We start from the raw sequence: 27133 nt of genomic DNA, 5'->3' as shown, positions 1-27133 counted from the left end.
TGCTCATTTATGTGGAAGGATTCCTCTTCGCATTCCAGGGATCTTCAACACCACAGCAATAGAATTACAGCCAACAGCACCCTCAGCTGTTTACTTGATAGAAGTTATATTTTGATATCCAGATCATTTTTATCCCCCGCGGGGTTGTTTAACAAAGCCCCCAGATATATGCTACAGAAATACAGACATAGACAAATATAAGTTATTGCATTAGTACTATAACTACTAAAAAAAAAAACACGAATGCCATGTGTGCATGATTTATAAGACACTGTCGAATGTGTTGATTTTAAATAAACAGTAACAGTTATTTAAAAGTAAAATACCCTAAAGAGATTCCCATTCTCTCTCTCTCTATCTGCTTAAATACTTTCAACAAAAAGGCAGGGCAGGGGGAGGGGAGGATTTGGATGGGGGAGGGGCCGTGCATGTGGACTGTTGTCACAGGGACAGAGGGAGGTAGTGCAGAGTTGGATAGAAGAAGAAAAAAGAAGAGGCAAGAGACAAAAAAAGAGTGTAAGAGGCATGGCAGCGTAAAGCTGGGAATTTACTTATAACTGCTACAGTGCAATGGGGATTCACAGAGAGGGACTGGTATGTTTCTTAATGCATGTAAAGTACAATGACAGCTTTATCTGTTTACATTTTTTAAACCAACTCTGTCTTCATCTCTGCCTCTCATTATCTGTTAATAGCTTTGCTTGTGAAGTTGAGAGTGAGAGAGAGAAGAAAACTATTTTGGTTGCACATGCATTCTGTGTTTATACATTATAATGTTACATTTAACTGTTTGTTCCTATTGGTATGTATGGTTAGGTATGTGATATTTTTTAGAGGGTGCACTTTTAAATTGAAGAAAATGTGACATCTTGCAAAGTGGAGTAATAATTTATCTCTTTCTTTCAGGTATCTGTGTTTATGAGCAATGGTGGAAAGATTTGTGCACACCAATAGCATATACAATCAAGAATAACACGCCGGTCCATAATTCTGGTTAAAACAGCATGGTGAGTTATTGTAAAAAAAAAAAAAAATACATATTTATTATAAGTCTGTGTAGATGTGTGTATATGTTGGGAATGATTCTGCTGGAAAGTGTGTGTTCAACAGTAGCCAGAGAGAGTAATGACTTTACCAGCTGTTTCTTTGCTCTCAACTCATAGCCTTTTCATTATCAAGGGAAGAATAAGTCTTGATTATTATTTATTTTACTGATAAAACAAAAATCTCTATTTAGATTTTGATTTTGAACTACAGGATGGCCAACATCTAATCAAAGGTCATTTGCAGTACATGCAATTATGCAATATAATGACTAATACATTTAGCATTGCAGATCTTCAGCCATTTAATTTGTAAAAAAACAAAACAAACAAAAAAACCTCGTCTTATGTGTGTGTGTGTGTGTGTGTGTGTGTGTGTGTGTGTGTGTGTGTGTGTGTGTGTGTGTGTGTGTGTGTGTGTGTGTGTGTGTGTGTGTGTGTGTGTGTGTGTGTGTGTGTGTGTGTGTGTGTGTGTGTGTGTGTGTGTGTGTGTGTGTGTGTGTGTGTGTGTGTGTGTGTGTGTGTGTGTGTGTGTGTGTGTGTGTGTGTGTGTGTGTGTGTGTGTGTGTGTGTGTGTGTGTGTGTGTGTGTGTGTGTGTGTGTGTAGAGGATGTGCTTTGTAAAAAGATCCCAGGCTGAATTCTTGGCATTCCGGGTGCAGCCATATTTATGGACGGGATCCTGTATCTTCAGTGGAAACTCTAGGAAGTGTGTGAATTGGAGGGAAGCAACTTAAAGATATAAAGACATACAAAGCAGATTCATATATAGAAACAGGCATTTGACTGTTGTCTGTGTTAAATGTTTTTAATGAACAAGAGTAGTTGTGTTTAGCAAGGATTTGTTGGGATTAGCGAGGAATCTCAACTCTCTAGAACCCTGGCTAATATGTTAATGTTCATGTATATTTGTTTAAAATGCTCTTAAACTCTTAGTGTGCTGTCAGTCTCTAGAACTTGGCTTTAATCTGTCGATTCTAATCTGCCTTCATCTTCCAGAAGGCACACGGAAATAGACACACATGCACTCACACATATATAAATATAACTGGTTGTAAATCCAGCATTCAATCGCTCATTCAATTCGTTTTACCCTCATCAAAATGTGTGAGGATGATGTGTGCAAGGTTACTGAGATTACACTCGTGCAGATTAAGATGCAAAGAATAGATCAAATCTTGTCCAGATTACTAAACGGTTCCATATGGTGAATTCTTGTTGCAGTCCAGTTGTGAATTTAAAGTGGTTTTGCAAAACCACATGATTTGCTATTATTTTCTATTCATGGTGGAGAAACAATGCACAAGGTAGCTAAAGGAGCTATTTAAAGGGACCGTTTACTCAAAAATTACAATTCTGTTTTCATTTACTCACCCTCATGTTAAGTTATACAGGTTTGGAATGAGGGAAATGATAGATCTTATAAATTATTTCTCATTGGTAAACTGTCCATTCTCTGTCGTGTGCAATTTTTTTAGCGATGAATAAAAAGTACTAGTAACATAATTCAGAATTTTTGGTTAACTGTCCCTTTAAATGCCTCCTCCAGATATATTTTGCGTTATTTCTCAACGAAGAATAAAAAGTAATAGTAACATCATGCATAATTTTCGAAATTCCATATTTTTGGATGAACTATCTATTTAAATATCTCCTCTAGCTATATTTTGCAATATTTTGCAATACTGTAAAAAATATCCACCTCTTTCAACTTAAAAACTTAAGCATTTATAAGTATAATCAAATTGGCTTTACAACTCCTTTCAACTTAAATTATATTAAACTGACTTAGAAGTTGAATCTTGTATAACATAAAACATAGGTTAAAATTGCTTAAATTATTTTGATGAGTTAAAGTAATGTAAAAACATATGCTGTCATGACTTAGTGATCATGTCATTTTTTTTTTACAGTTAACGATGAATAAAAAGTATAGTAACATTATGCAGAAATTTCAAAATAATAGTTTTTGGGTGAACTATCCCTTTAAATACCTCCTCTAGCTGTAGCGTGCATCATTTCTAAGCGATTAATAAAAAGTTATGGTAACATCATGCAGATATTTTGTACTCCTATCTCAATCTTTTTCATTATTTCTCAATGAGGAATAAAAAGTAACACCATGCAGAATATACACAGAATTTAAATTTTTTGCATAAACTGTCCCTTAAATACCTCTTCTAGCTATCTCGTGCCTAATTTCTCAACGAGGAATACAAAGTAATAGTAACATTCTGCAGAATTTTCATTTTTCGGTGAATTATCCCTTTATTCTTTTAGCATGTAGAGTATGCAAAAAAATATTTATTTATCTTTTTGATTTTCCAGGTGTGGTAATGATGCAGTGGTCACCTGAGTGGGCGGAGCAACACTATGATGTCTCCTCCACCACATCATCTCCAGTTCACCCTAAGCCCCTCCCATTTCCTCAGCCCAGTCGTCCTGCGTTCTCAGGCTACACTGATGACATCACTGCCCTCAGTGCCTCTAGCTTGCTGAAGCGCTATGCAGAGAGGTATTCCTTCAACCCGGCCTTACCAGAACATGGGAGTTTCCTGAGAAGTGAGCAGCACCAGGAGCCGTGGCCTGGGGGGTACAGCACAGACGGGCCTCCCGCTTTAGACCCACTGAAGGGGACCGGAAGTGATCTTTCAGAGCAGCAGTACAGCAGCGGTCCCGCACCTCAGGATTACCCTTCAACCTACAGCAGCCAACATCTGCTACCTAAACCATCCTATCTTCCGTCACCAGCGTTTGCCTTGCCGTCTGCATACCTGCCCCCCGCACCAGGCTACGCTTATCCCCAGCAATGCGGTCTGACGGCTAGTTACCCCCACAGCACCCCTGCTCTGCTGCCCTCGGGCCTACACACCCCCACACCTCTTCACAGCAGCCCCGGTGCTGCTGATCTCCCACGCAACAGGAAGTTTGGCTTCGACCAGTCCAAAACTGCCAGAGTGTCACCTTACACAATCAGGGACAAGAGCGAACGGCAGAACAGCGAAAGCGGTGGAAATGTCAATGAGAGCTGTGAGACGGACATTCAGAGCTACAGGCCCGAGAGACTTTCCACTCAGTCCGATCTCGAGGGAGATTCTGTGGGCAAGACCAGTCATCTACGCCCTCCAGAGACAAGGTCTTACGGAGGTCCGGGACAGTACACATATCCCTGAGTCTACTTGATGTAGGCAGTCTAGTTTTTTTATACATGATTATAGCAATACTTGAACGTATCAAACATCAGGGCGAATATTATTACGGTATGAGACCAGATGAGAAGATAGATGTCTCTCTTATGCACATTATCAATATTCCTGACTGCAGCTTCAATGTGACATATAGCACAAACACTCTTTAATATCCATGAAATCACTCTTCTTTTTTATTCTCTTCCGTTCCTCTTTTACTCTCTCTCTCTCTCTCTCTCTCTCTCTTTCTCTATAATTATGTTGTGCAGTGAAGCACATTATGGTGGCAAGCACTAATCCACCGCTTCAATCAATGGAATCCAAGCCAAAGAAAGACTGAAAGAGAGGAATGGAATATGGTAAATCAAAACACACATTTGATTGTAAATCAAAGCACACATATGAAAGTTTCATACATTTTGTTAGTGAGCATGTCAGTTGTTATTGTCACGGATGTTCTCAACACTGAAGTCAGTAGGATAAAACTCTTATTTTAGGAATATTATCTAAGATTCCTCTATAAGCTTTGAATGTAAAATCTGATTTCCCTCAGGAATTGTGAATGAAGCCATACTTAATGTTTATCTTAAACAAATTTTGAGTTTGAGAGATGTTTTCGTCTTTTAATGTCTTAGTGTAGTTTTTTTGCCATTTCCATCATTAAAAGTTAAAGGAAAAAAAAATTGTAACCTTACAAACAGTATTTTTCAATTATTAAAATGCAAAGCATACGGAACACAAAATATATCTAGCCTTCACAGAGCTACTGCAAAAAAGGCTAAAAGGGTCTTCGCAGTCTTCCACTATTCACCTATTGTGACGTTTACTATGGAAACCCACAGGGCTGTCCCAGCCCCCTGAGTTGATCACTGGATGTGTTTTCCTCTGACCCTCTGACCCTTCTCTGTTTTAAATGAGGCATGTGAAAGAATAGAGAGCTTTTGTTGTGGAGAGGCAAGCGGGACACACACTGAAATGTACAAACCGAAAGAAAAATGACAGTCTAGTTATTATTTAAATTTGATTTTTTTAAATGTTATTTTAACACTCGCGAATGCAATATATGGGACAAAGTCATGTTGCTTAATACATGTACAATTTTCATCTACCTCACTGTTACATTGCTGTATGTTCAGAGTATGCAATTGTGTATTTCATGTCTAAATGTCTACCTCAAGAAAATAAAAAACTATTGTACCAATACAGCCTTTGCTCTCTTGATTTCTTTGTGTATTTTTGCATAATAAACTGATATATCTCCTATATAAAAAAATGATTAAAAAAAAACTATCATTCAAAAGTCTGAGATTGGTAAATTTACAATATGTCATACAAGGCAGTAATACTGTGAAATATTACAATTTAAAATAATAGTAATAATTTCTATATATTTGAGAATATACTTTATTCCTAGCCAAGCTGAATTTTCAGCATCATTACTCCAGTCTTCGGTGTCACATGATCCTTCAGAAATCCTTCTAACATGCCGATTAGCTGCTCAAGAAACAGTGTTGAAAGCGGTTGTGCTGCTTAATATTTTTGTGGAAAGCATTATATATTTTTAGAATTCTTCGATGAATAGAAAGTTCAAAAGAACAATCGCTTTGAAATAGAAACGTTTATAACAATTTAAAACTCATTACTGCACTTTTGATCAATTTAATGTATCTTTGGCGAATATTTTTTTTTCCTTCCTCAAAATGTATCTGATATTGATATAAAAAAAACATAGTAATGAATACAGTCCTTTTGAAACACACAGCGATTTAATTATTCCACAATCTGCTAGTATTAGGCTTTTACAGGCTTTACAGTAAACAGTCTTTATGCTTAAGTATGCTTTAGCATAATTCCATAAGGGCAAGATGCACAGCTGGTGCCGTTAGGTCACCTTGTACCCTGTCCAGGATGACATTCACATATCATGGTCTTCAACTCCCAACAGAAAATCACAACCTTATGGCTGTGCAGATGTGTCTCTATCTAAGCCCTTCAATTGCATGATCTTTCAAGGAAAAGGTCAAGGTGGTTGTGTGTTCTTTTTTCTTTCCTTTTTAATCAATATTTTTATTGTCCTTTTAATGTGAAAATCTTTTCTAAACCACCCTCCTTTCCATCTAGGTAGAGAGTGCACTCAAACCTAACTATATTTTCTCATTTTATTCTATTGTAGTGCAATTTTACGCTCTTTTCAATTGACAGTTATCAGACAGTGCATTATTTGGGTGTTGCCCTCTAGTGGCCAACCGTTTAGACACTCTCAAACAATTCTGAAAATCATTGAATATTCCTTCTATTATAATTTCCCTCCCACACACTCTCAAACTAAACACCAAACACAGATGCTGACTTTTGACTCTTCACTTCTTCCTTATGGCGACCCCCCACCCAAAACAGCTCCCTGCAGTCACTGTGCAGCAGAGTGTGACAGATGCTCTATTCTTTCCGTCCACCCCCCACCTCCCAGCACACACAGCCCTCAGCGCTTTGTTTTGCAGAAGTTCCAATACTGTTCTCGCCTCAGTGTGAGCCGTTTAATCTTAGACTGATGAATTGGGTCTTTCATCTAACAGATCAACATCTTTGTGCAGCTTAAGACCAGTTTAGAGAATGGTTCTTGGTCTACACATTGAAGTGACCCACATTATTATTATTTTCAAATTCTTAGCACTCTCTTTTATACAACATAATGAAAAATAATCTAGCATGCATCCATCCACTACAAAATCAGTAATAAAAGGTGAACATCTAGCTATAACATGTACCGAATGACACATTATTTAGTAACTGCAGAAGCTTTGCACATTTTATTGTATTATTTGTCCCCTGAGGACTATATTCCTCCTGCAGCTGCTCTCCTAACACATTTAAAGAGAGAGTTTCGCACCGAAATTAAAATTCTATAACCATTTACTCACCGTCATGTCACTGTATGCTTTCCTTTCTTCTGTGGAACACAAAAGAGGATAAACATTTAAAATGACTGTCTCATCAAATATTTCCCAACATTTTGGCCCTGTCAGGTTCAAACGTCCTTTGATTAAGTATTGGGTGTGGTGCGGGGTAAAGTGCACCAGAAACTTGATAAAGTGAGTAAAAACTAGACTAGTCCCTATAGTGGTTTGGTATATGTTAATAATTCAGTCCAATTAAAGACATTTCAACTCAAAGTACCAGTACATTGTACTGTCTGTTCTTTTAGTCGAGCTCTGTCTCTTTTTTTAACCTCCAGTCAGATGTAAGGACACTCTGATTTTTGTTTTTAGTGATTCTTTGTTTGGCTCACAGTTGACAGGGGTGGAGGAATGCTCTTCAACAGCCAACACGGCCTTCAATTCATCATGATAAGAGCACAGCAAGGGAACATACACAACCCCTTCAATGACACCGAAAACAGAAACCTTAGGAAGTGTTTGTCAGCAGTCCATACAAAGTTAATGTTGCGTGGATCCAGAAACACCATAGAACAGTGATTCCTGAACAGAGGATGTAAGCGTACCCTGACAGACATGAGCAGGATCCAAGGGGTACTTTTAGATTTTTATATATAGACCCTTTTCACATTTTCGGGTTTCTCAGAGCGTCATAGTTGGGTTAACTTTTATAGCAGTGAATGAGAGTATTACATATATTTCTTTGTGTCCCCATTTGCTCAAATAGCAAAAGAAAAACACCACAACAGTGATTTCACTACTTTCAAAAAGAGAGTAGAAATAGAGTGAGATTGATAACGGCAGTCAAAAGAGAGAAAGATGTTAATTTTTACCATCACTCCCATAGACGCTGTATAAGAAACACCCTCACAGCAGCGGCAACGTTTTTTGTAATTTGATGCAAAAGTAATATAATACAAAGTATTAGTGTTATAAATGTAGGCTATATATGCCAAAAAATACAAAATACAAATATCATTTGCAGGATATTTACAATATTGATGACCGTTAAAACGCGTCATCACAGTCTGTGAAAAGGGTCTATTCTCATCACACATAATACTTAGTCATTTCCCCCCATTTTCCTCAATCTTTGGTTGAGGAAAATGTGATTTTTCTTTTTGCAATATAATAAAATGGACATAAAATGGAAGTGATCTTTTCTTGTAGGGCGGGACTTGATTTTGTCCATAGGGAATTGATTGGATGGTTGTGGTTTGCTATTGCTGTGATGTAATGTGAGTGACAGGTAGTCCCGCCCTCAGGCCAGTATACACATCATGTCGCTGCAAAAGGGAGGGGTGGGGGGTTATTTTGAGTAAAGATTAAAATGAGGGCCCATTCATTTATCTGTGATGTGCAATTGTGCAATATTCCATAAAAAGAGAAATTGTCAATTTCGATTTCATGGTGATTTGATTTTCTGGGTGTCCTTAAAGTCCCTAATGCCTTTAATATTAATTAATTAAAGGGGGGGGTGAAACACTCAGTTTCAGTCAATCTCATGTCAATCATGAGTACCTATAGAGTAGTATTGCATCCTTCATATCTCAGAAAAGTCTTTAGTTTTATTATATTTATAAGAGAAAGATACGCTGTACCAAGTCTTTCCGGAAAAAAACGAGCGGCTGGAGGCGTATCATGTGGGCGGAGCTTAAGAGCCACGAGCGCGAGCAGTTATTGCGGTGAGAGCGTCTGAAAGCTTTGACATCCCTGAACGTGAGGAAAAAACGATATCCTAAATAGACCATGGAGATCAATCAGATTTAGCCATACATATAATGCAGAATCAGATCTAGAGGCTGAAATTGAAGAGGAGAAGCAGCAACGACTACAGCAGGACTTCTCAATGGTATGTACTGTAACTAACTTATATAACATTACTTGCTTAGCGGCTTGACATGCACGGGTTTTACAACATTTGTTTGTGTTTACTCGTGGTTTATGAGGATATAATTTGGTTTATGGACTATTATATGTGATTTAATTTTAGCAGTAGCAAGCGGAACGGTTTTGCACGTCAGACTAATGCGTGTTTACTTAGAAAAACAATGGAATAGTTGCGCATTTGAATGAACGAGTCGATAGCTAACAACACTAAGACATTTGAAGCAGTTTTACTCACCGTCTGCTTCCAACATATGACCGTGAACTTTAATCGCTGGGACTGCTCCATCTTTCAGCATCAGACGAGCTACATATCCAGCATCGAACTAGGCCTTGCTTATAAAACCATCGTCTCCGACATGCAGGGAACAAACAAAACACTTGTACAACTCCGTTGCTGCTCCGGAAAAAACAAACTCCATCCACTGTCCCATTAACGCTGGGTTATTTGGAAAGCTTTACAGTGTTGTCTTGCCCTGACAACCAAAAACACACTTCTTTGGTGACATTGTTGATGTCATGAAGTCCTGTGACTGCAGCCGAGCAAGGCGTTTTGATGGGCGTAACGTTACTGCTTTCGCTCTCTCGCTCTGGTCTACGGGTGCGTGCGCGCCCTTCCGGGAGAAGTGCCCTTAGGACCCGTATAAGGAAATTCCGCCCCATTTGACGTCACACAGACCCATACTTGAAAAAAACTTTCCGAAACTTGTGAGAAACCGGAAAGAGTATTTTTGGCACAGAAATACTCCCTCACACGTCCAACTTAATTTTTTAAACTTTGTCCAAGTCTTTAACAGTGTAAAAAACTCAGTAGGCTATGCATGAAACAGCACCCCCCCCCCCCCCTTAATTTTTATTTTTGCGCATTACTATGCCAAAACAATGAAAAACGCTACAGCTTCAGAACATATCGGCAGTTATTTAGCAACAACCAATACTAAACTGAACAGCGCTTTCCTCATTAAATATTCATGAGCTTTGCAGTCAAGAAACTGTACTCGTTTATGTAACCTCGGTTCCCTTAGGCCTAGTCCACACGTACACGGGTATTTTTATAACCAGAAATTTTCCTCCTCTGTTTAAAAAAACAATCGCGTCCACACAAGCACGGTTTAAACAAAATCTTCGTCCACATGAAAACGCAAAACCGCGCTATGATTGACTACCTGATTTCCACATGGGTCCCATCCATGGCACCGATGCACTGAGGGATGCCATGGGCTCAGTGAAACCCTTCTAAAAGTTTACTTTGGACTCAGTGATAGGTAACTGTACTCGGGGGCAGGGCCCAAGTGGACTGAAGCGTCACACACTTGCCTTACTATGTTGTATTATTGCATTCTGGCGCCTCTGTTCTGCAAAACAATGAGATAACTGCGCATGTATCTGTATTATGGAATTCCAAACCTGCCATTATTAAAATTAAATAAATACATAAATAAATATACAAATAAATGTAAAAAATAAAAAATAAATATACATAGAAAAGCCAAAAACCGAAAATAAATAATTATTTATACATTTATTTCCTTATTTATGTATATATATTTTTTTCCATATTTATTTATTTATTTATTTATTCTTTTATTTACACATTTATTCATTTTTACATTTATTTATTTCTACATTGATTTATTTTTACATTGATTTATTTCTACATTTATTTATTTCTACATTTATTTCTTCCTTCATTTATTCCTGCGTAGGGTAATGAGGAGGGCGTGGTTTACCTCAGACATAGCAATCGAGCTCAGAGTAGGTGAAGGCGAAGGGTTGAGGCCACAGTGACACCCTGTGGTCGACATACAACAAGTATAGCTTACTGACGTTTATACTGTCTATGACTTCGATAGGTGTATTGTCAAAATCTTAAATCTTACTGTATGACATGGATAGGCTACTCTTTATTCCGGACATGGCCGTAGAACATCGTCTGGTCTGGATTTGTAAAATGTCCTGGGCTAACAAACATGATCAGCAACATCTTCAACAGACAGGGACTCTGAAATGGAAGCGCTTATATTTTCCATAGCGGTCAGAACACACAGAAAGGAAGCTACACATATATATATAGGCTACAGTCGACACAAGCTTATTGATCAATGTATTTGTAACGAGACCACATATTCACTTCACATTCATATTTCCTATTTGTACATGCACAACACGTGACAAACTACAACACATAGGCTATTTCAAAGATCCAAAATAGAACGAGGCGTCGGTTACAATAGAACATTTTGTTGTCGCGTCACTTCACGTGTGGACAGATGCTGTGACACGTGAAGTGACGCGACAACAAAATGTTCTACTGAATATAATGGGGTCTTAGTGTGGTCTTATTATTAATCACACGTCTTAAGCCGACTTAAAACCTATAAATCAAGCAATATGCCTAATGTGGTTATTCACAAATAATTTGACAGTGCCCTCCTCAGAACTTGTGCGCCGTTCCCCTATACGCAGCGCGTGGTGCGGGAGTGGCGGCCCTGCACGCCGTGATGACGCGCAGCATTCTGAGCAGAGCCTCTGAGATCCCAGTCATGAGCTGCTCGCGTGAACACTGCACATTGCTTAACTAACCTACTATTTCTTTTCTTTTTTTCAAATTGTTTCGTTTGAAAGTGGACATTTCAAGCTTTCTATATATTTCTCATGTCTTTGACTGTGAGGCAAGTAGCCTGCTAAATTTCGGTTTATTTGAGACTCTCTCCAGTTCATGTGCAAAGAAAGTGATCGCTCCCGTGCCTTGTGTGACGATTTTTGTCACATTTGCTTTTTATTTATTAAATCCAGGCAATTGTCTGACGAAACCTTGATTAAAATTAAGATACAATTTATACAAAACGAAATTCACTTTACAGAAAGGCTTTCTAGAAAACAAAACATAACCACCAAAACTCTTTCTGACCCGCTCGCATCTTTCACTTTTCATAATCAGATGGAATTAAAAAATAAATGTATAAATTATAGCCTAATATTTTAACATAAATATGAATGAAAAAAATACATTGTTTAATGGCTACAACAAGTATAGTAGACTACAGTACCGATAAATGTCATGTCTTAGCGGGATTTGAGCGAGCTGTTTTACCGGTGAGGGTTTAGGAGAGCTGGCAAAGAGCGGATTATTGAGCTGAGCGTCACACCGGTCCGCTTCGAGGCTCGGCCTCATAGTGTCGGGCCGGGCTCAGACACATCGTGCTCGGGTAGGGACCGGCTGGATTTTTTTGAGCCCAATCTAAGCTCTAATGTGTTTGTCAAATAGGAAATATGAATGTGAAGTGAATATGTGGTCTCGTTCCAAATGCATTGATCAATAAGCTTGTGTCGACTGTAGCCTATATATATGTGCAGCTTCCTTTCTGTGTGTTCTGACCGCTATGGAAAATATAAGCGCTTCCATTTCAGAGTCCCTGTCTGTTGAAGATGTAACTGATCATGTTTGTTAGCCCAGGACATTTTACAAATCCAGACCAGACGATGTTCTACGGCCATGTCCGGAATAAAGAGTAGCCTATCCATGTCATACAGTAAGATTTAAGATTTTGACCATATACCTATCGAAGTCATAGACAGTATGAACGTCAGTAAGCTATACTTGTTGTATGTCGACCACAGGGTGTCACTGTGGCCTCAACCCTTCGCCTTCACCTACTCTGAGCTCGATTGCTATGTCTGAGGTAAACCACGCCCTCCTCATTACCCTACGCAGGAAGAAATGTAGGAAGAAATAAATGTAGAAATAAATAAATGTAGAAATACATAAATGTAGAAATAAATAAATGTGAAAATAAATACATGTAGAAATAAATTTATGTAAAAATAAATAAATGTGGAAATAAATAAATAAATAAATAAATATGGAAAAAATAAATATATACATAAATAAGGAAATAAATGTATAAATAATTATTTATTTTCTTTTTTTTGCTTTTCTATGTATATTTATTTATATATATATTTATTTATCTATTTTATTTTTATTTTTTAAATTTATTTGTATATTTATTTATGTATTTATTTATTTTTAATAATGGCAGGTTTGGAATTCCATACTGTATACATGTGATAAGTGCTGTTAGCAGAGTTATTAAAAGCTACGTCCAAACGAAGGAGAGAACGGCGCATATTTCGACTTAACAAGCCGAAATCTCCGGTTTCACCATCTATACAACAACGCTGTAACCAGAGTTTCTAAAAATCTTCACCCTGGCCGGCTTTTTCAAAAAAGTCCGGTTTCAGTAACCCGTATACTGCGTTTGCGTGTGGACGAACAGCCAAACCGCTTAGAAAAAGCTGCGGTTTAGAAAAAACCTGTGTTTGTGTGGACAGAGCCTGAGATAAGGGAACGTGTACTGCCTCGTGCTAGACGCAATGGGAATTCTCCGATTCTCGAAAAACTGAAGCATTTGTAAAATCACACAGTGCTACTGCACAGTCAAAACAGTGTCGAGACGTCTCACACGCTATTGGCGGGCCAGTGGAAACTGCATGAACCAATGGGAGATCAGCGTAACTGAGCAAACCAATGAGCACAAAGCCCGTGAAGCTGAGCACAAAAGCCCACCAAATGAGTGGGGCATCTGCCCATAAAGTACGCTGTAAATGCCATAAACGTAAGGTTATATCGACTGAAGCGACGATCACCCATTGTTAGTGCCATTACATGGCCGTCTACGCAGTCTCAGGGAACCGAGGTTACGTTAAGTAACAGAGTACGTTCCCTTTCGAATGGTCAGTCGTACTGCGTCTTGCTAGACGCAATGGGAACCTGTTTAATCCCGCCCTACTATGACAAGCGCAACGCCATATACTCCCTCAGGTTGAACACTTATTAAAAGGGCCCAAGACTAGAGTTATTGACATATCATGATATATATACACAAGATATACACTCACCTAAAGAATTATTAGGAACACCATACTAATACTGTGTTTGACCCCCTTTCGCCTTCAGAACTGCCTTAATTCTACGTGGCATTGATTCAACAAGTGCTGAAAGCATTCTTTAGAAATGTTGGCCCATATTGATAGGATAGCATCTTGCAGTAGATGGAGATTTGTGGGATGCACATCCAGGGCATGAAGCTCCCGTTCCACCACATCCCAAAGATGCTCTATTGGGTTGAGATCTGGTGACTGTGGGGGCCATTTTAGTACAGTGAACTCATTGGCATGTTCAAGAAACCAGTTTGAAATGATTCAAGCTTTGTGACATGGTGCATTATCCTGCTGGAAGTAGCCATCAGAGGATGGGTACATGGGGGTCATAAAGGGATGGACATGGTCAGAAACAATGCTTAGGTAGGCCGTGGCATTTAAACGATGCCCAATTGGCACTAAGGGGCCTAAAGTGTGCCAAGAAAACATCCCCCACACCATTACACCTCCACCACCAGCCTGCACAGTGGTAACAAGGCATGATGGATCCATGTTCTCATTCTGTTTACGCCAAATTCTGACTCTACCATCTGAATGCAGGGTTTTTCCTACATTGAAAATTTTTTGGCGGCCGCCAAAACAAATTTTTGTCCCGCCAAAGCTTTATTTGATGAGTTATTGTGATTTATGAATGATGTAGAATAGATGCTGCGCTTGTGACTGAGTGTCAGAGAACGATCAGAGCTCCTCCCCCGCTCACACGCTCTCTGTCTTCAAAATGAGCATTCTTAGCTTTCTAATATTTCACATATTAAGTTAATCAAAATCAAAAGGTCGGAAGACCGAATCCATGTTGCACGTGGCGCTATCAGACGATGTTTTCCTTGAACTACCGCTGGCTGTGAAATGCGCTCAAAAAACGTTGACTGATTCTCTGACCAGCTGGCAAACCATACTTTCAATAAACGGGAAACAAATCCTGTCCGGTTATGAAGTGTTTTCTGTGTGTTGACATCTTTCGCGATGTTCTAACAGACGGGATTCACACACAACGCGTCTGCTAATGTCCAATTCGCGACCTAATGACTCATTTGAACCGAATCATTTTAACGAACAACTGATCTGTCCAACACTGAAATCACCAATCAGTTTAATAATTTACTCTGAACATCTGAAATGAGAACACAAGTGTGCTTACCCAATTTAGCAAGAGTGGATAGTAAGAATTAGTTTGAATTATCCACAGTCTTTCAGCTTATTTATGTGGACAATGTGTAATAAAATAAATAGCCTAAAATCATTTAGTTTAGACTGGAGTGAGGTGAACCCAGAACAAAGTTGTTATTAGTTAGCTGATAATTTTATGAAATTGTATATGGCAGAAAATTAGGCTATTTGTTAATTTTTTTAATACTACTTTTTAATATTGATATGATTATATACCAAAACAATTATCAGTAAATAGTGTAAAAATGAACAAAAACAAACATCAAGGTATCCCACATGAAAAAAATACTATAGTATATTATAGTAAAATTACTCTAGTAAATACTTAGTGTTTTTGAACCATGCTATAAGTACTACAGTAAATAGTAGTATATTGTAGTATTTACTTTGTTAATTTACTGTAGTATATTTACTATAGTACAGTTCAAAACACTATAGTATTTACTATTTACTATTAGTTATTTTACTATAATATAATACAGTATTTTTTCATGTGGGATCAAAATAAGAAAAGCAAAAGTTATAAACTTTCTTTGAATTTATTTCAAATGTATTGTCAGTATTGCGCTTGCAGATCACGTGGGTAGGGTACTTTTTTACTGTGCGTGCGTGTGTGTGTATGGATGACCATGTCTGTCAGGCACCACCGAAGACCATTTTTGACCCAGGAAAAACCCTGGAATGTCTCAACAGAAATCGAGACTCATCAGACCAGGCAACATTTTTCAAGTCTTCAACTGTCCAATTTTGGTGAGCTTGTGCAAATTGTAGCCTCTTTTTCCTATTTGTAGTGGAGATGAGTGGTACCCGGTGGGGTCTTCTGCTGTTGTAGCCCATCCGCCTCAAGGTTGTGCATGTTGTGGCTTCACAAATGCTTTGCTGCATACCTCGGTTGTAACAAGTGGTTATTTCAGTCAAAGTTGCTCTTCTATCAGCTTGAATCAGTCAACCCATTCTCCTCTGACCACTAGCATCAACAAGACATTTTCGCCCACAGGACTGCCGCGTACTGGATGTTTTTCCCTTTTCACACCATTCTTTGTAAACCCTAGAAATGGTTGTGCGTGAAAATCCCAGTAACTGAGCAGATTGTTAAATACTCAGACCGGCCCGTCTGGCACCAACAACCATGCCACGCTCAAAATTGCTTAAATCACCTTTCTTTCCCATTCTGACATTCAGTTTGGAGTTCAGGAGATTGTCTTGACCAGGACCACACCCCTAAATGCATTGAAGCAACTGCCATGTGATTGGTTGATTAGATAATTGCATTAATGAGAAATTGAACAGGTGTTCCTAATAATCCTTTAGGTGAGTGTATACACACACATATATCCTTATGCGTACTGGGCTCATAGAGGCCAGTAACTACAGGGAAAAAACTTGATTTTAAGCATTGAAGCATATGAAGGCCCCAGATGCTAACTTATGAAGGGGACGGGCTTCATTGAGGCGGCCCTATTACTCATTATACAGCCAGGATTTGTGTCTGCAGCGCAGGGACCTCCAAGCTGTAGAATCTGGTAAAAGTAGACGGTGAGGACCAGCCTGTCGATCTACAGATGTCACCAATAGATACTCCACTTGACCACGCCCATGAGGAGGCCATGCCTCTGGTGGAGTGAGCTTTGACGGCTATGGAATGAAGAGATGAAGAGATCTCATCTAAGAAGAAGACACTCTTTTGACTGTGCAGTAGCACTGTATGATTTTACAAATGCTCCAGTTTTTCGAGAATAGGAGAATTCCCATTGCGTCTAGCAAGACGCAGTACGACTGACCGTTTGAAAGGGAACTTTGTTCAGTGTTTGAGGTAAAACCAAACAGTGGATGAAAAATGTCAAGCTGTTACGGACAACACATTAACTGGAGTGAGTCCAAAATATCTGGTCGGGAACACAGAGGAATACTGATGCGAGAACCCGGTATTTGTCTATTCAGATGTTATTGACATCGCAACTATGCAAATAAGAACGTTAACTCGAAGTTTATGATTGTACAGTGTGGACCTTATACAAACCTGAATACATAAATCTCATACCCATGTTAAAGACTGAAACATACAAAAACAACATAAACTAGGGTTAAGAATGTTAACTATTTTGCTAACACTTTACAATAGGCCCAAGGTTTCATTACTTCTACATTCGTTAACATAAACTAATAAAGAACTGCACGTCTACAACATTTATTCATCTTTGTTAATATTAATTTCAACATTTACTAGCATTATTAAAATCAAAAGTTGTATTTGTTAACATTAGTTAATGCACTGTGTAACATGAACAAACGATGAACAGCTGTATGAACGTACTGACGTTAACAAAGATTAACAAATGTTTTGCTCATGGTTAGTTCATGTTTAGTTTATACATTAGTTAATGTTAACAAGAGAGACCTTGTTTTAAAGTGTTGCCACTATTTTAAATGTGAAAAGCCTTAGTTAGTGCTCTTCCTAAATTATACTGTACACTCTTCAACATCATCATCAGAAGAAAAAACAACACAAGCACTCGAGCATAACTGGAAGGCTGCTTTATTGTTTGGAAAAGGTTTCGTGCTCAAATGAAGACAATCTTTCACTGATTCTCATTAAGTCAAGTGGTTGTGCAACACACCCTCTCCTCTCCAACATCAGTGGCAAGAGATAAGAACAACTTTATGAACCAAAAACCACTTGGAATTATTTTCAGCAAATGAAGGAAATAGCATCTCAGTCATGCTACAAAATAATAGACAGAAATCAGTATTTATAGAAAAATAAAAAGAAGTGGCTGAAAATTAACATAAGCTGAGCACAGAAGGCAAACTGTTTCTCTTTCAACAGACTCAACCTTTAAGAGATTCATCGAGTGACCAACGCACTCCATTTCCCACCCCATGCTATTTGACAATCTCTGATGATGAAGTCAGGCTGATGCCAGTTAAGTTTTCTTTTTTTATTTTATTTTTTCTCTTTTTGTAATTTTTTTTTCTTGTATTTTGTCATTTTTTTTGTTCATTTTAATTATTTTTTATTTTTTTGCTTTTTAATAGATGTCACAGACATTCTTTAGTTCAGTTCTTTCTCCCAGTGCTCATTTGAAACAAGCTCCACTTGTTTAGGAGAATTTTATGCAACATCATCTACATTTTTGACAAACAAAATTGGCAGCAAAAGGCACCTTAAACAAACATACAAAGACAAGAAAAGCATAATATAAAGCCTAACCAAACCTAAGACTGCAAATTGCATTGCTGTGTATCTAAGAGATGAAGAACAAGCTAAGCTTAAGTCAAGCTGCATCACTCACATTTAAAGTGACCGAACGGTCACACACACTTCGTCCCCTCCCCCCACCCCACACACGCACACATACTCGCTTTCTCAGACTCGGACTGAAAGATCATGGCATTTGCCAATTAAGCCGGAAGATGAAAACAGGGTTTATGGGGGAAGAACATGTGGCGTCTAGTGCATATGTACGTAGTATGTGAGTTGGAGATGGTAGGATGTATTCACACAGGGTGTAAATGAATTGCTGGTAGTGCATTCCCCTCCCAAAAACGGGCGACATAAGCCATAGCGAGCAGCCAGTACATCATCGTGCATCGAAAGCTAGACCCGCGCACGCACACAGACATCACTTGCTCAAACCCAAACGTCTCGAACACGCACACAAGCGCACACTGTGTGGGCCAGGTCAGAGTTTTGGTCGTTCACCGAATGTATTGCACGAAAGAAAGAAGAACGCGAGAAAATGACAGCCAGTAGTGCTTCCCCTCCACTCCAAGCAGAGGTCAACACAAAGGAGGACAGTGCTCTCATATCATATATACATACATATGTATATGTGTGCATATATATACACACACATATGTACATATACATGTATACATAGATACATATGTTGTATAGCTCTATATATGTCTTGATTGATGTATAGATTTATATACTTTTTGCATTTAACATATATTGGATTCCCCTCTTTAATGTGAAAAGTGTCAAAAAAATCTACACCTTCTAACAAATATGTCACAGTCTACCTAGTGAGACCAGGGCAATGAGTGAAGCCATTCTATTAAGGTTATATTTTTTTTTTTTCAGTATTAGATTAATAGCAGTAGTTTTTTTTTTAATAGTATTTCTGTATTTACAAAAAACTATGCATGCTGTTAAAATAAAATTATATATTACATTATTTATAGTCTCTTAAAAAGTTCATTCTTAACTTTTCAGCATTTTGTGCTGCTTACAACATAGCCTATAATGTACAATATATTTTTTGAACTGATTTTTCATTCATTTTTGTTTTTAAATGAATTTATGATCTGTTATTTGCTTCTTTTGTTGTTGTTGTTGTTGTTGTTTATACAGTTGAGCCTGCATGGCTGCATAAATGAGAATGGTGGAGCTTTGCTGAGGAGTTTTTTTGTTTGCTTGTTTTGGTTCAGGTCAACACCCTCGCATGCAGCAACTGGACCATCGACACCAGATGAAAGGTAAGGGAAAACAGCTGACATTGCTAACAGAAACTGAAAATGTCGTTGCTCTGATGTGTGGAGTTGCCCGGCTCACAGTAAGCTGCTGTGGGACCAGTGCCTAATGGTTATTTGGCATTAGTGTGGTGGGTGGTCTACTGATGAGAAACAAGTCTGACCAGGGGTCGAATAACTGCACATTTAAAACCAAGGCCCTCTGTAGAAAACGAACAGTATTTCCAGTCTGGATCTCATCTCTTCTTATCGTCAATGCCACAACGACACTTTTAACACGGCCTGAAATCTCTGAAGCTCGGCTCTGGGTGTCAGATAGCCCTGCTCTTCTCTCTACATGAGAGTTCAATGTGGTGGGAGCGCTCCTGCTTTAGCTCCACCCCATATTACAAACATTCTCTGGACCTCCTGAAGGCCCTTATTGATCACACCAGAGTCACACGATACATCTGTGTTGTATCCTGAGAATCAACAAGCATCAGCCTGTCTGAAAGTGTTAAGCAGGAGAGGATCGCTCCACTCCTGAGACATTCCAGAAACTTCCAGACACAAATTGCACATACCAAATAATCAGACAAACATCTTTGGCTTCTCCTTAAACAGCTGTGACCCGCTGTCTCTCTCAAGTCTTGTCCTTTCGTCCTGGCTACAATCAAACCATTGCTGAAGATGTGATGGCTTTATACACGGATAAAAACGTCCGGCTGATCCCCGAGGGACAAACCGGGACGAGACTAGACGTAGACACACTGCAAAACTCTTTAAAGAAATATAGCATGTAAAAATCAAATGAAAAAGTATCATAATCATTCTATTTCTCTAAAATAAAAAACTGCCACTTTCTCAAAACAGTTATAGATCATCTCATCTAACCCCTGATGAGGATTAAAAATGCCAACCAACTTGCTACACCCCTAATAATGCCCGAAACTTTGACCCCCACCCCACCCTCTTGCCCCTCCCTGGACCCACCTACCATATGACCCGCAGCGCGGGTAGTGCCGTAGGTGAGGTAAGCAATATTGCTGCATACAAATAAAATAAGAAGCTTTAGGAATTACAGTGTTATTTTTGTATCATTATCCTCCAGTCTCCATACACACACATTCCAACATTTAGTTGTTTTCCCATTCATTATCTCCTGAGCAGCAAAAAAATGGGATGTCCCTTGTATCCTTCCTCTCCAATAATGTGCCACAATGCTAGTATTTGTTCCACTGATTAGTCACAGGCATTTTGCACCATCTGAAGCCAATCCCAAATGCTGTCCTAATGTTTGATAGTCTATTTCAGAATGTTCAGTAGACGAGAAGGCCCAATTCGTTTTCTCAGTATCAAATTAAATTCGATTTCTGGTCCTAAATTTAGCCAGTGGACAGCCTAAAACATCGTCAAGCCACTGTGGTGGTCTGTATTAGTGTTTTGTGGACTATGATTACTCATGCAAAATTTCTGATCAAAACATGCCATCATGCAAGTCATTTCTATGCATTGAACAAGCACAATAATTTATTATTCATTTGGAGATGTGTATTGGGGGCCCCTGGTTATTGCCCCCGGTCCTATCGGTGTGAAAGCCCATGTAGAAAAAGCCTTTTGATGCAGATATAACAAAGTTATCATGACACAGTTACTGAGGGTGACATGGGCAAAATGTTAAATGTTGATTCGTTTTTTTCCTCCCATTTCACCTTTTTTGCCGCTCAAATAATGTAAAGACCATGTAAAATATATATTCGACACTAACAAACGCAAAGAGACCGTTGGAATCAGCCAGACTCTTCGTTTTGTTTCACACTCATGTCTATCCTGCTCACTCTCACAGTAACGTTGAGTTCTTACACATATGAAATGAAACGGTGCAGACTCCTTCGCAATCCACCTCGGGAAGCCGATTCTTTCATGAATGAGTGTTTGTTTTCTGCATGGAAAGTTCGCCGACGCAGTTCAGAAGCATGGGATTCGATCCTAGATTTCCTTGGATAATCACATTCCTGCTCGGTGAAGAGTTCCATACTGAAGCGCAATATAGCCCTCTAAAATACACTTGATCAAGTATCGGTCTTTTTAAGTTCGTGTTTGATTCTGTTTAAATCAAGTCTTGATGCAACAGTGTCACACAGGAAGCTGATTATGTTTGGTTTAACTTGTAAGAGTTTTCAAGCTTTGAGGAACCCCAACACTTTTCTTCGCCTCGATACACCAGTGACGTTTGTAAACAATTTTTTGTCGTGTTACTTCGGCTTTGTTTTTTCCCCTTAAATGAAATTAATCTGTACATCTGTATAGTTTAATCAGGGTTTCCATTCGCTTGAAATGACAGTTTTTGTTATAATATCGTCATGATCATTATCACTGTCCATGAGTTTTATCGTAGCAGTTTTAACACTTGGATTCCCTGACGTCTTTTTGGTTTCGGCCTTTCTCTTTGCGGCCCTTGCCTTCGTTGTTGTCGTCCTGCTTCTCCTTCTCGGGCTTGGTTACACTGTCATAGGATGGCAGGGATGCAGTGGAAGGTGTGCCCTCTTTCTTCTCCTGATTGGCCCCTCCGTTCTCCAGTTTGTTGTTGGCAGGTCTGCGTTTGCAGATGAAGCCTCTGCGCGCCAGGTGGCCACGGTATGCCCTCTGGATCACGGCAGCTGACACCTCCTCCTGCTTGCGCCGCAGCGTGGTGGTGATGGGCTCGTACGACACCTTGGAAGGATTCGCCGCCACGAAGCGCTCCTCCATTTGCTGTCGCATCATGTCCAGGTCGCCACTGTCGCCTAGCACACGCTTGGTAAAAGCAAACAGAATGTCCAAGCAGTGAATGCGGTCGCCACTCACCATGGGCATGTCCATGGCGATCAGCTCGATGATGTTTGGCTTTGGCACACGGAGAGGATGTTCTAATGTATCCGCAAAGTCTGGCAGCTTGGCAAAGGTGATGAACTGCGAAGCGTCTGGGTCGAATTTCTCCCAGATTTCATAGAAGGACTCAAAGTCGTCTTCGCACAACGGATCAGCGCTCTCCTCAGTGGCAACGCTGAAGTTCTCCAAGATGATAGCGATGTACATGTTCACCACAATCAGGAAGGACACAATAATGTACATTACAAAGAAGAAGATCCCCACTGAGGGATTGCCACAGTTGCCCTTAACTGTGGTTCCAGGGTTTTCCTTCTCTGGGTTGCAATCAGGCGGATAGTTCAAGATGGGAGCCAAGAGGCCATCCCACCCAGCTGATGTGGTGATCATGAATAGACAGATCATGCTGTTGCCAAAGGTTTCAAAGTTATACATGTCATCGATTCCTACTTCTCGTTTCACATAGGCAAAGTTAGACATGCCAAAGATGGAGAAGATGAACATGACTAGGAAAAGCAACAGGCCGATGTTGAACAGGGCAGGAAGGGACATCATCAAAGCAAATAGTAATGTCCGGATGCCCTTAGCTCCTTTGATTAGACGGAGGATGCGGCCAATTCGAGCCAGACGGATTACCCTGAACAAAGTTGGTGACACAAAGTACTTCTCGATGAGGTCTGCCAGGAACATACCTGAAAAACCAAGAAAAGCAAATTACAAAATTGTCCATAGCCAATAGAATGTGAAAGGATATGTCAAGAAAAATAACATTTGGACACAGCACTCACCCACAATGGACAGAATGACGACAACGCAGTCAAAGATGTTCCAACCATTGGTGAAATAGTAGTGTCGCAGAGCAAAGAGTTTCAGGACAAACTCGCCAGTGAAGGACACTATAAATATGAAGTTTACCCAGTACAAGATGTTCTCGGTCTCAGGTGACTGATCATCTGTTTCCACCATCATGGTTACCATGTTAAGACAGATGAGTATCATGATGGAAATGTCAAAGGCCTGCTGAGTGACAAAGTCAAATACCATCCCCTGAATTTGGTTCTGTAAGAAAAGGAAAAGAAGAAGAAATACAGAAGAGAGGATTATTAGTACGGGGGACTATGTATGTTACTAAAAATTAACATGATGAAATCAGTTATCAATAACAAATGTAAATAAAGAAAAAAAATTGACAAATATTTGAAACTGACAAATAAAAAAATGTTTAAAAATGTAGTTTAATGTAACAATAAAACAATATATTAATAAAAAAAAATATTGATATAGACAAATACATATTAAAACTTTACTTAATTATTTTAATTATTATTTTCTTTATCCTTTTTCCAAATGCTTTTTATAGTGTCCCTGGACAGTTGGGAGCAGCCAATGAACTAGCACTGCCATAGATCAAGTAAAGTGTAAAACAGTGTTCTTTCATACTAAGTGGATGAAGGTTTAGGAATAAGTAAATGTATTGCATCGTCTGTTTTCACTATTATCAGACATTTTTGCTGCTAAAAAGAATGTCAATGTTTGAATATGCCACCAGTGGTCTAAGGCTATGCACCAATCAATGATGGCCAGATAGTCATTACCCAGATCTAAATTCTTACCAGAGGTCTAGGGATAGGTTTCTGTGGCTTCTTTGATCCTAGTTTCTTCATAGCATTGTAGTATTTTTTCTGTTCTTCTGTCATGAAGATATCCTGACCTCCAAAGTATAGGGACAAAAGAAGACTGGTTACAACCTGATAATCTTGCTTAGCCATATGTGCTCAAATGTGGCACATGTCCATAGAGACCCACAACATTACACACTATGGGCCAGACTCACTCACAGCTTGCACCAGCATAAACCCTCTTTTGGCTTTAAAAAACTACTGTCAGGATTCACTATAGACACCTTTCAGAAGCAACAGGACGAGAGTATTTAAATGAATCACACAAGGTGATTTACTATGGTTTGCGCTAGTCAATTTACTGGTGTCTGCGCCAAAAAAAGAGCACGTCTTAAACCAGGCGCTAACTTGTAGATTGCGTTGGTCATTATGTAAATGATACGGCTGCGTCAGTAGATCAGAAGGGCAGAACTTTCCACTCCCATCAGCGCTTTTTTGGAATTGCGCTTTCATGCTAATTTGCCATGTTTAGTAAATCTGGCCCTTAGTTATTCAGGAGTTTTCGCCATTAAGCACTTAACTGAAAGCATGTCTTATCAAAATATGCACAGAATGGGAGATAACAATCCTGGAATACAGAGAGAAAGAATAGAGAAGAAACTCAAAGTCAGTCAAAGTCAGCTTTGTAGAGGCAAAAAAAGAGTCTAAAAACGTATCTTTTTCTTCTGTTGGTTAAAGTTGTCAATGATGACACCAATGAAGAGATTGAGAGTGAAGAAGGAGCCGAAGATTATGAAGATCACAAAATAAATGTACATGTAGATGTTGTCCTCATAGATAGGCTGGTCCTCAACCTGTAAGTAACAATAAGCAAAAAGTGACTCTCTTGAACAAAGCCAGTAGTGCCAGTAAAGTAAAGACATACAGAGCCATTATAGTGTATAAAAAACATCTGCACCCTTCTGGAATCCACAGCAGCATACATGATGTCCATCCAGCCTTTGAATGTGGCCTAGGTCATACGGAGAGAAAAAACACACTCAAAACCATGCACAGCAGCAGGAATGTTTTATATGCTTGTTTTATGCTTGGGTACTATGTGTTTATATGGTTACTTGGGTTTATCCTCTAGAGTTAATGTACAGGGGTTGGACAATGAAACTGAAACACCTGGTTTTAGTATGGTGTGAGGCCTCCTTTTGCGGAATGACAGATACAAGTTCTTCACAGTGGCCAGAGGGATTTTGAGCCATTCCTCTTCCAGAACATTGGCTAGATCACTATGTGATGCCTCCAAAATACCTCATAGTGGCTCAAAAATACTGTGCAGACCATGGGACTTTACATTCATGTTCATCAAACCATTCTGTTACAAGTCTTGCTGTGTGTATGTGAATTATCATGCTGATACACGGCACCCCCTTCAGGGTACAATGCACATGATCCTTCAGATTGGTTCGGTAGTCCTTGGAAGTGACGCACACATCAAGCACAGTAGGAAATGCCATGATATTTTAGCCCAAATCATCTAGGGATGCACCGAATCCAGATTTTTGGGGTTCGGCCGAATGCCGAATCCACTGGTTAAGTAGTGTGGTTTTGGTCAAGTTTACTAAAGTAAACATTGTCACGTATGTTCTTCTCACCACTGTTTCCTGATGGTTTATTGAACAATTATCCAGAATCACCCTCTGTCGTTTCAAAGAACAGCACAACAGAGAGCGCAGAAGGCGCGCGCGCAGTGAGCAGAGATTCGTGCTGCGGAGACAGACGAAAGTATAAACAAGACTTGAGAGGTTGTTTTCTGTCAACACGCTGTGCTCCAGACTAACCCCACATCACTTAGATATGTTAGCCTACTTAAAAAAAATAAAAAAATAAAAACCATACAAAGTGAGGGTTGAGGTAGGCCTGCTATTTTTATTTGACGAAAAAAATAAATATTCCGGTTCTTCAAAGCTTCAAACGAATTCAGTGTATTTTCGTTTTGTCATCTTAATTTGGTAATTATTTAAGTAAAAAATATTTAGTGTAGGCCTATTTATTTTATTATTTTCATTTATATTTTATCAGATCTGCATGTTTGCACTGTAAAATAAACCTGTGAAAAAAGTGTCTTTTTAACGGGTCACAGACACTCATCAATCGTAGGCTATTTTTATTTAATGTCAATTCAATATTATAATCTTATCAGTTAACGGTTAATAATCGGATAATGAGCAGTGGTTGTAATGTTGAGTAATGTACGCAAATGTTTTAACAGCGGCTATTGTTTAGGGTCCTTGCCACGACGAGACAATTCGGGATTGCAAATTGAACGTGTAGCTCGACTTGAATCGCCTTCTTTTGACTGAAAGTACTGCCAAACAACACGTTTTCTGTTCACAAGTTCCATTTTCACTTTCTTACAGCCTGCACTCGAACGGTCCACCTAGTAACACCTTCCCATAAACAACGGCGGAGTCATTGCGTTCGACCAGCGCGTAGTGCAACCATAGGGTTCGGTTCGGTGGAAAAGAATTCTACGGTTCGGCAGAAACCTAACCCCGTCAAAAAGCCCAATATTCGGCCGAATCCGAACCCGAATCCTGGATTCGGTGCATCCCTAAAATCATCACTGATCGATCCCTGTGCTTCATTCTGGGCACACAACAGTCCGGGTGTTAACCCTCTTTGAGGCTTCTCCATACCGTAACTCTCACGGATGTGGGAAAGACAGTGAAGGTGGACTTATCAGAGAACAATACATGTTTCACATTGTCCACAGCCCAAGATTTGAACTGTTGGCACCAATGAAATTGGCATTGGCACGAGTGACCAAAGGTTTGGCTATAGCAGCTCAACCAAGTGGACTCTGTGGAGCTCCCGGCGAACAGTTTTGGTGGAAACAGGAGAGTCGAGGTGCACATTTAATTCTGCAGTGAGTTGGGCGGCTGTGGTTTTATGTGTTTTGGATACATGCCGGTACCTGGTCGCCTCTTTTAGACAGCTTCCTTTTGCATTGACAGTTACTTCTGTTGGATGTGGTTC

The 27133-nt window shown here is 39.3% G+C and overlaps 3 protein-coding genes across 4 annotated transcripts in view; 1 reads left to right on the top strand and 2 right to left on the bottom strand.

Moving 5' to 3' along the window:
* The window catches only part of chchd4b (coiled-coil-helix-coiled-coil-helix domain containing 4b), a 616826-nt gene that overhangs the window by 117277 nt on the left and 472416 nt on the right, over positions 1-27133 (bottom strand). The window lies entirely within an intron of this gene.
* Positions 446-5434, top strand: LOC307140598 (fidgetin-like protein 2). 2 transcript variants are annotated; one of them, XM_079840208.1, is made up of 3 exons: positions 446-594; positions 907-1007; positions 3371-5429. In XM_079840208.1, exon 3 carries the CDS (start codon positions 3379-3381, stop codon positions 4213-4215), a length of 837 nt encoding a protein of 278 aa, XP_079696334.1. In that variant the 5' UTR covers positions 446-594; positions 907-1007; positions 3371-3378; the 3' UTR covers positions 4216-5429. The 2 variants fall into 2 exon arrangements, with proteins under 2 accessions (XP_079696334.1, XP_079696335.1); XM_079840209.1 differs by having other exon boundaries at positions 462-516; positions 3371-5434.
* scn8ab (sodium channel, voltage gated, type VIII, alpha subunit b) overlaps positions 20696-27133 on the bottom strand; it is a 62926-nt gene continuing 56488 nt past the window's right edge. The window contains exons 23-27 of the mRNA XM_079840504.1: positions 25062-25115; positions 24820-24957; positions 24098-24202; positions 23273-23543; positions 20696-23176 (exon numbers count right to left, since the gene is read on the bottom strand). Of these exons, the coding sequence (XP_079696630.1) occupies positions 22020-23176; positions 23273-23543; positions 24098-24202; positions 24820-24957; positions 25062-25115 (1725 nt within the window). The 3' untranslated portion in view covers positions 20696-22019. The remainder of the gene's footprint in view (positions 23177-23272; positions 23544-24097; positions 24203-24819; positions 24958-25061; positions 25116-27133) is intronic.

This window comes from Gobio gobio (assembly GCF_949357685.1).
Source record: "Gobio gobio genome assembly, chromosome: 17".
In the NCBI taxonomy this organism is placed as follows: domain Eukaryota; kingdom Metazoa; phylum Chordata; class Actinopteri; order Cypriniformes; family Gobionidae; genus Gobio; species Gobio gobio.
The sequence above is the reverse complement of the archived record's forward strand: the minus strand, read 5'-3'. Positions and strand labels throughout refer to the sequence as shown.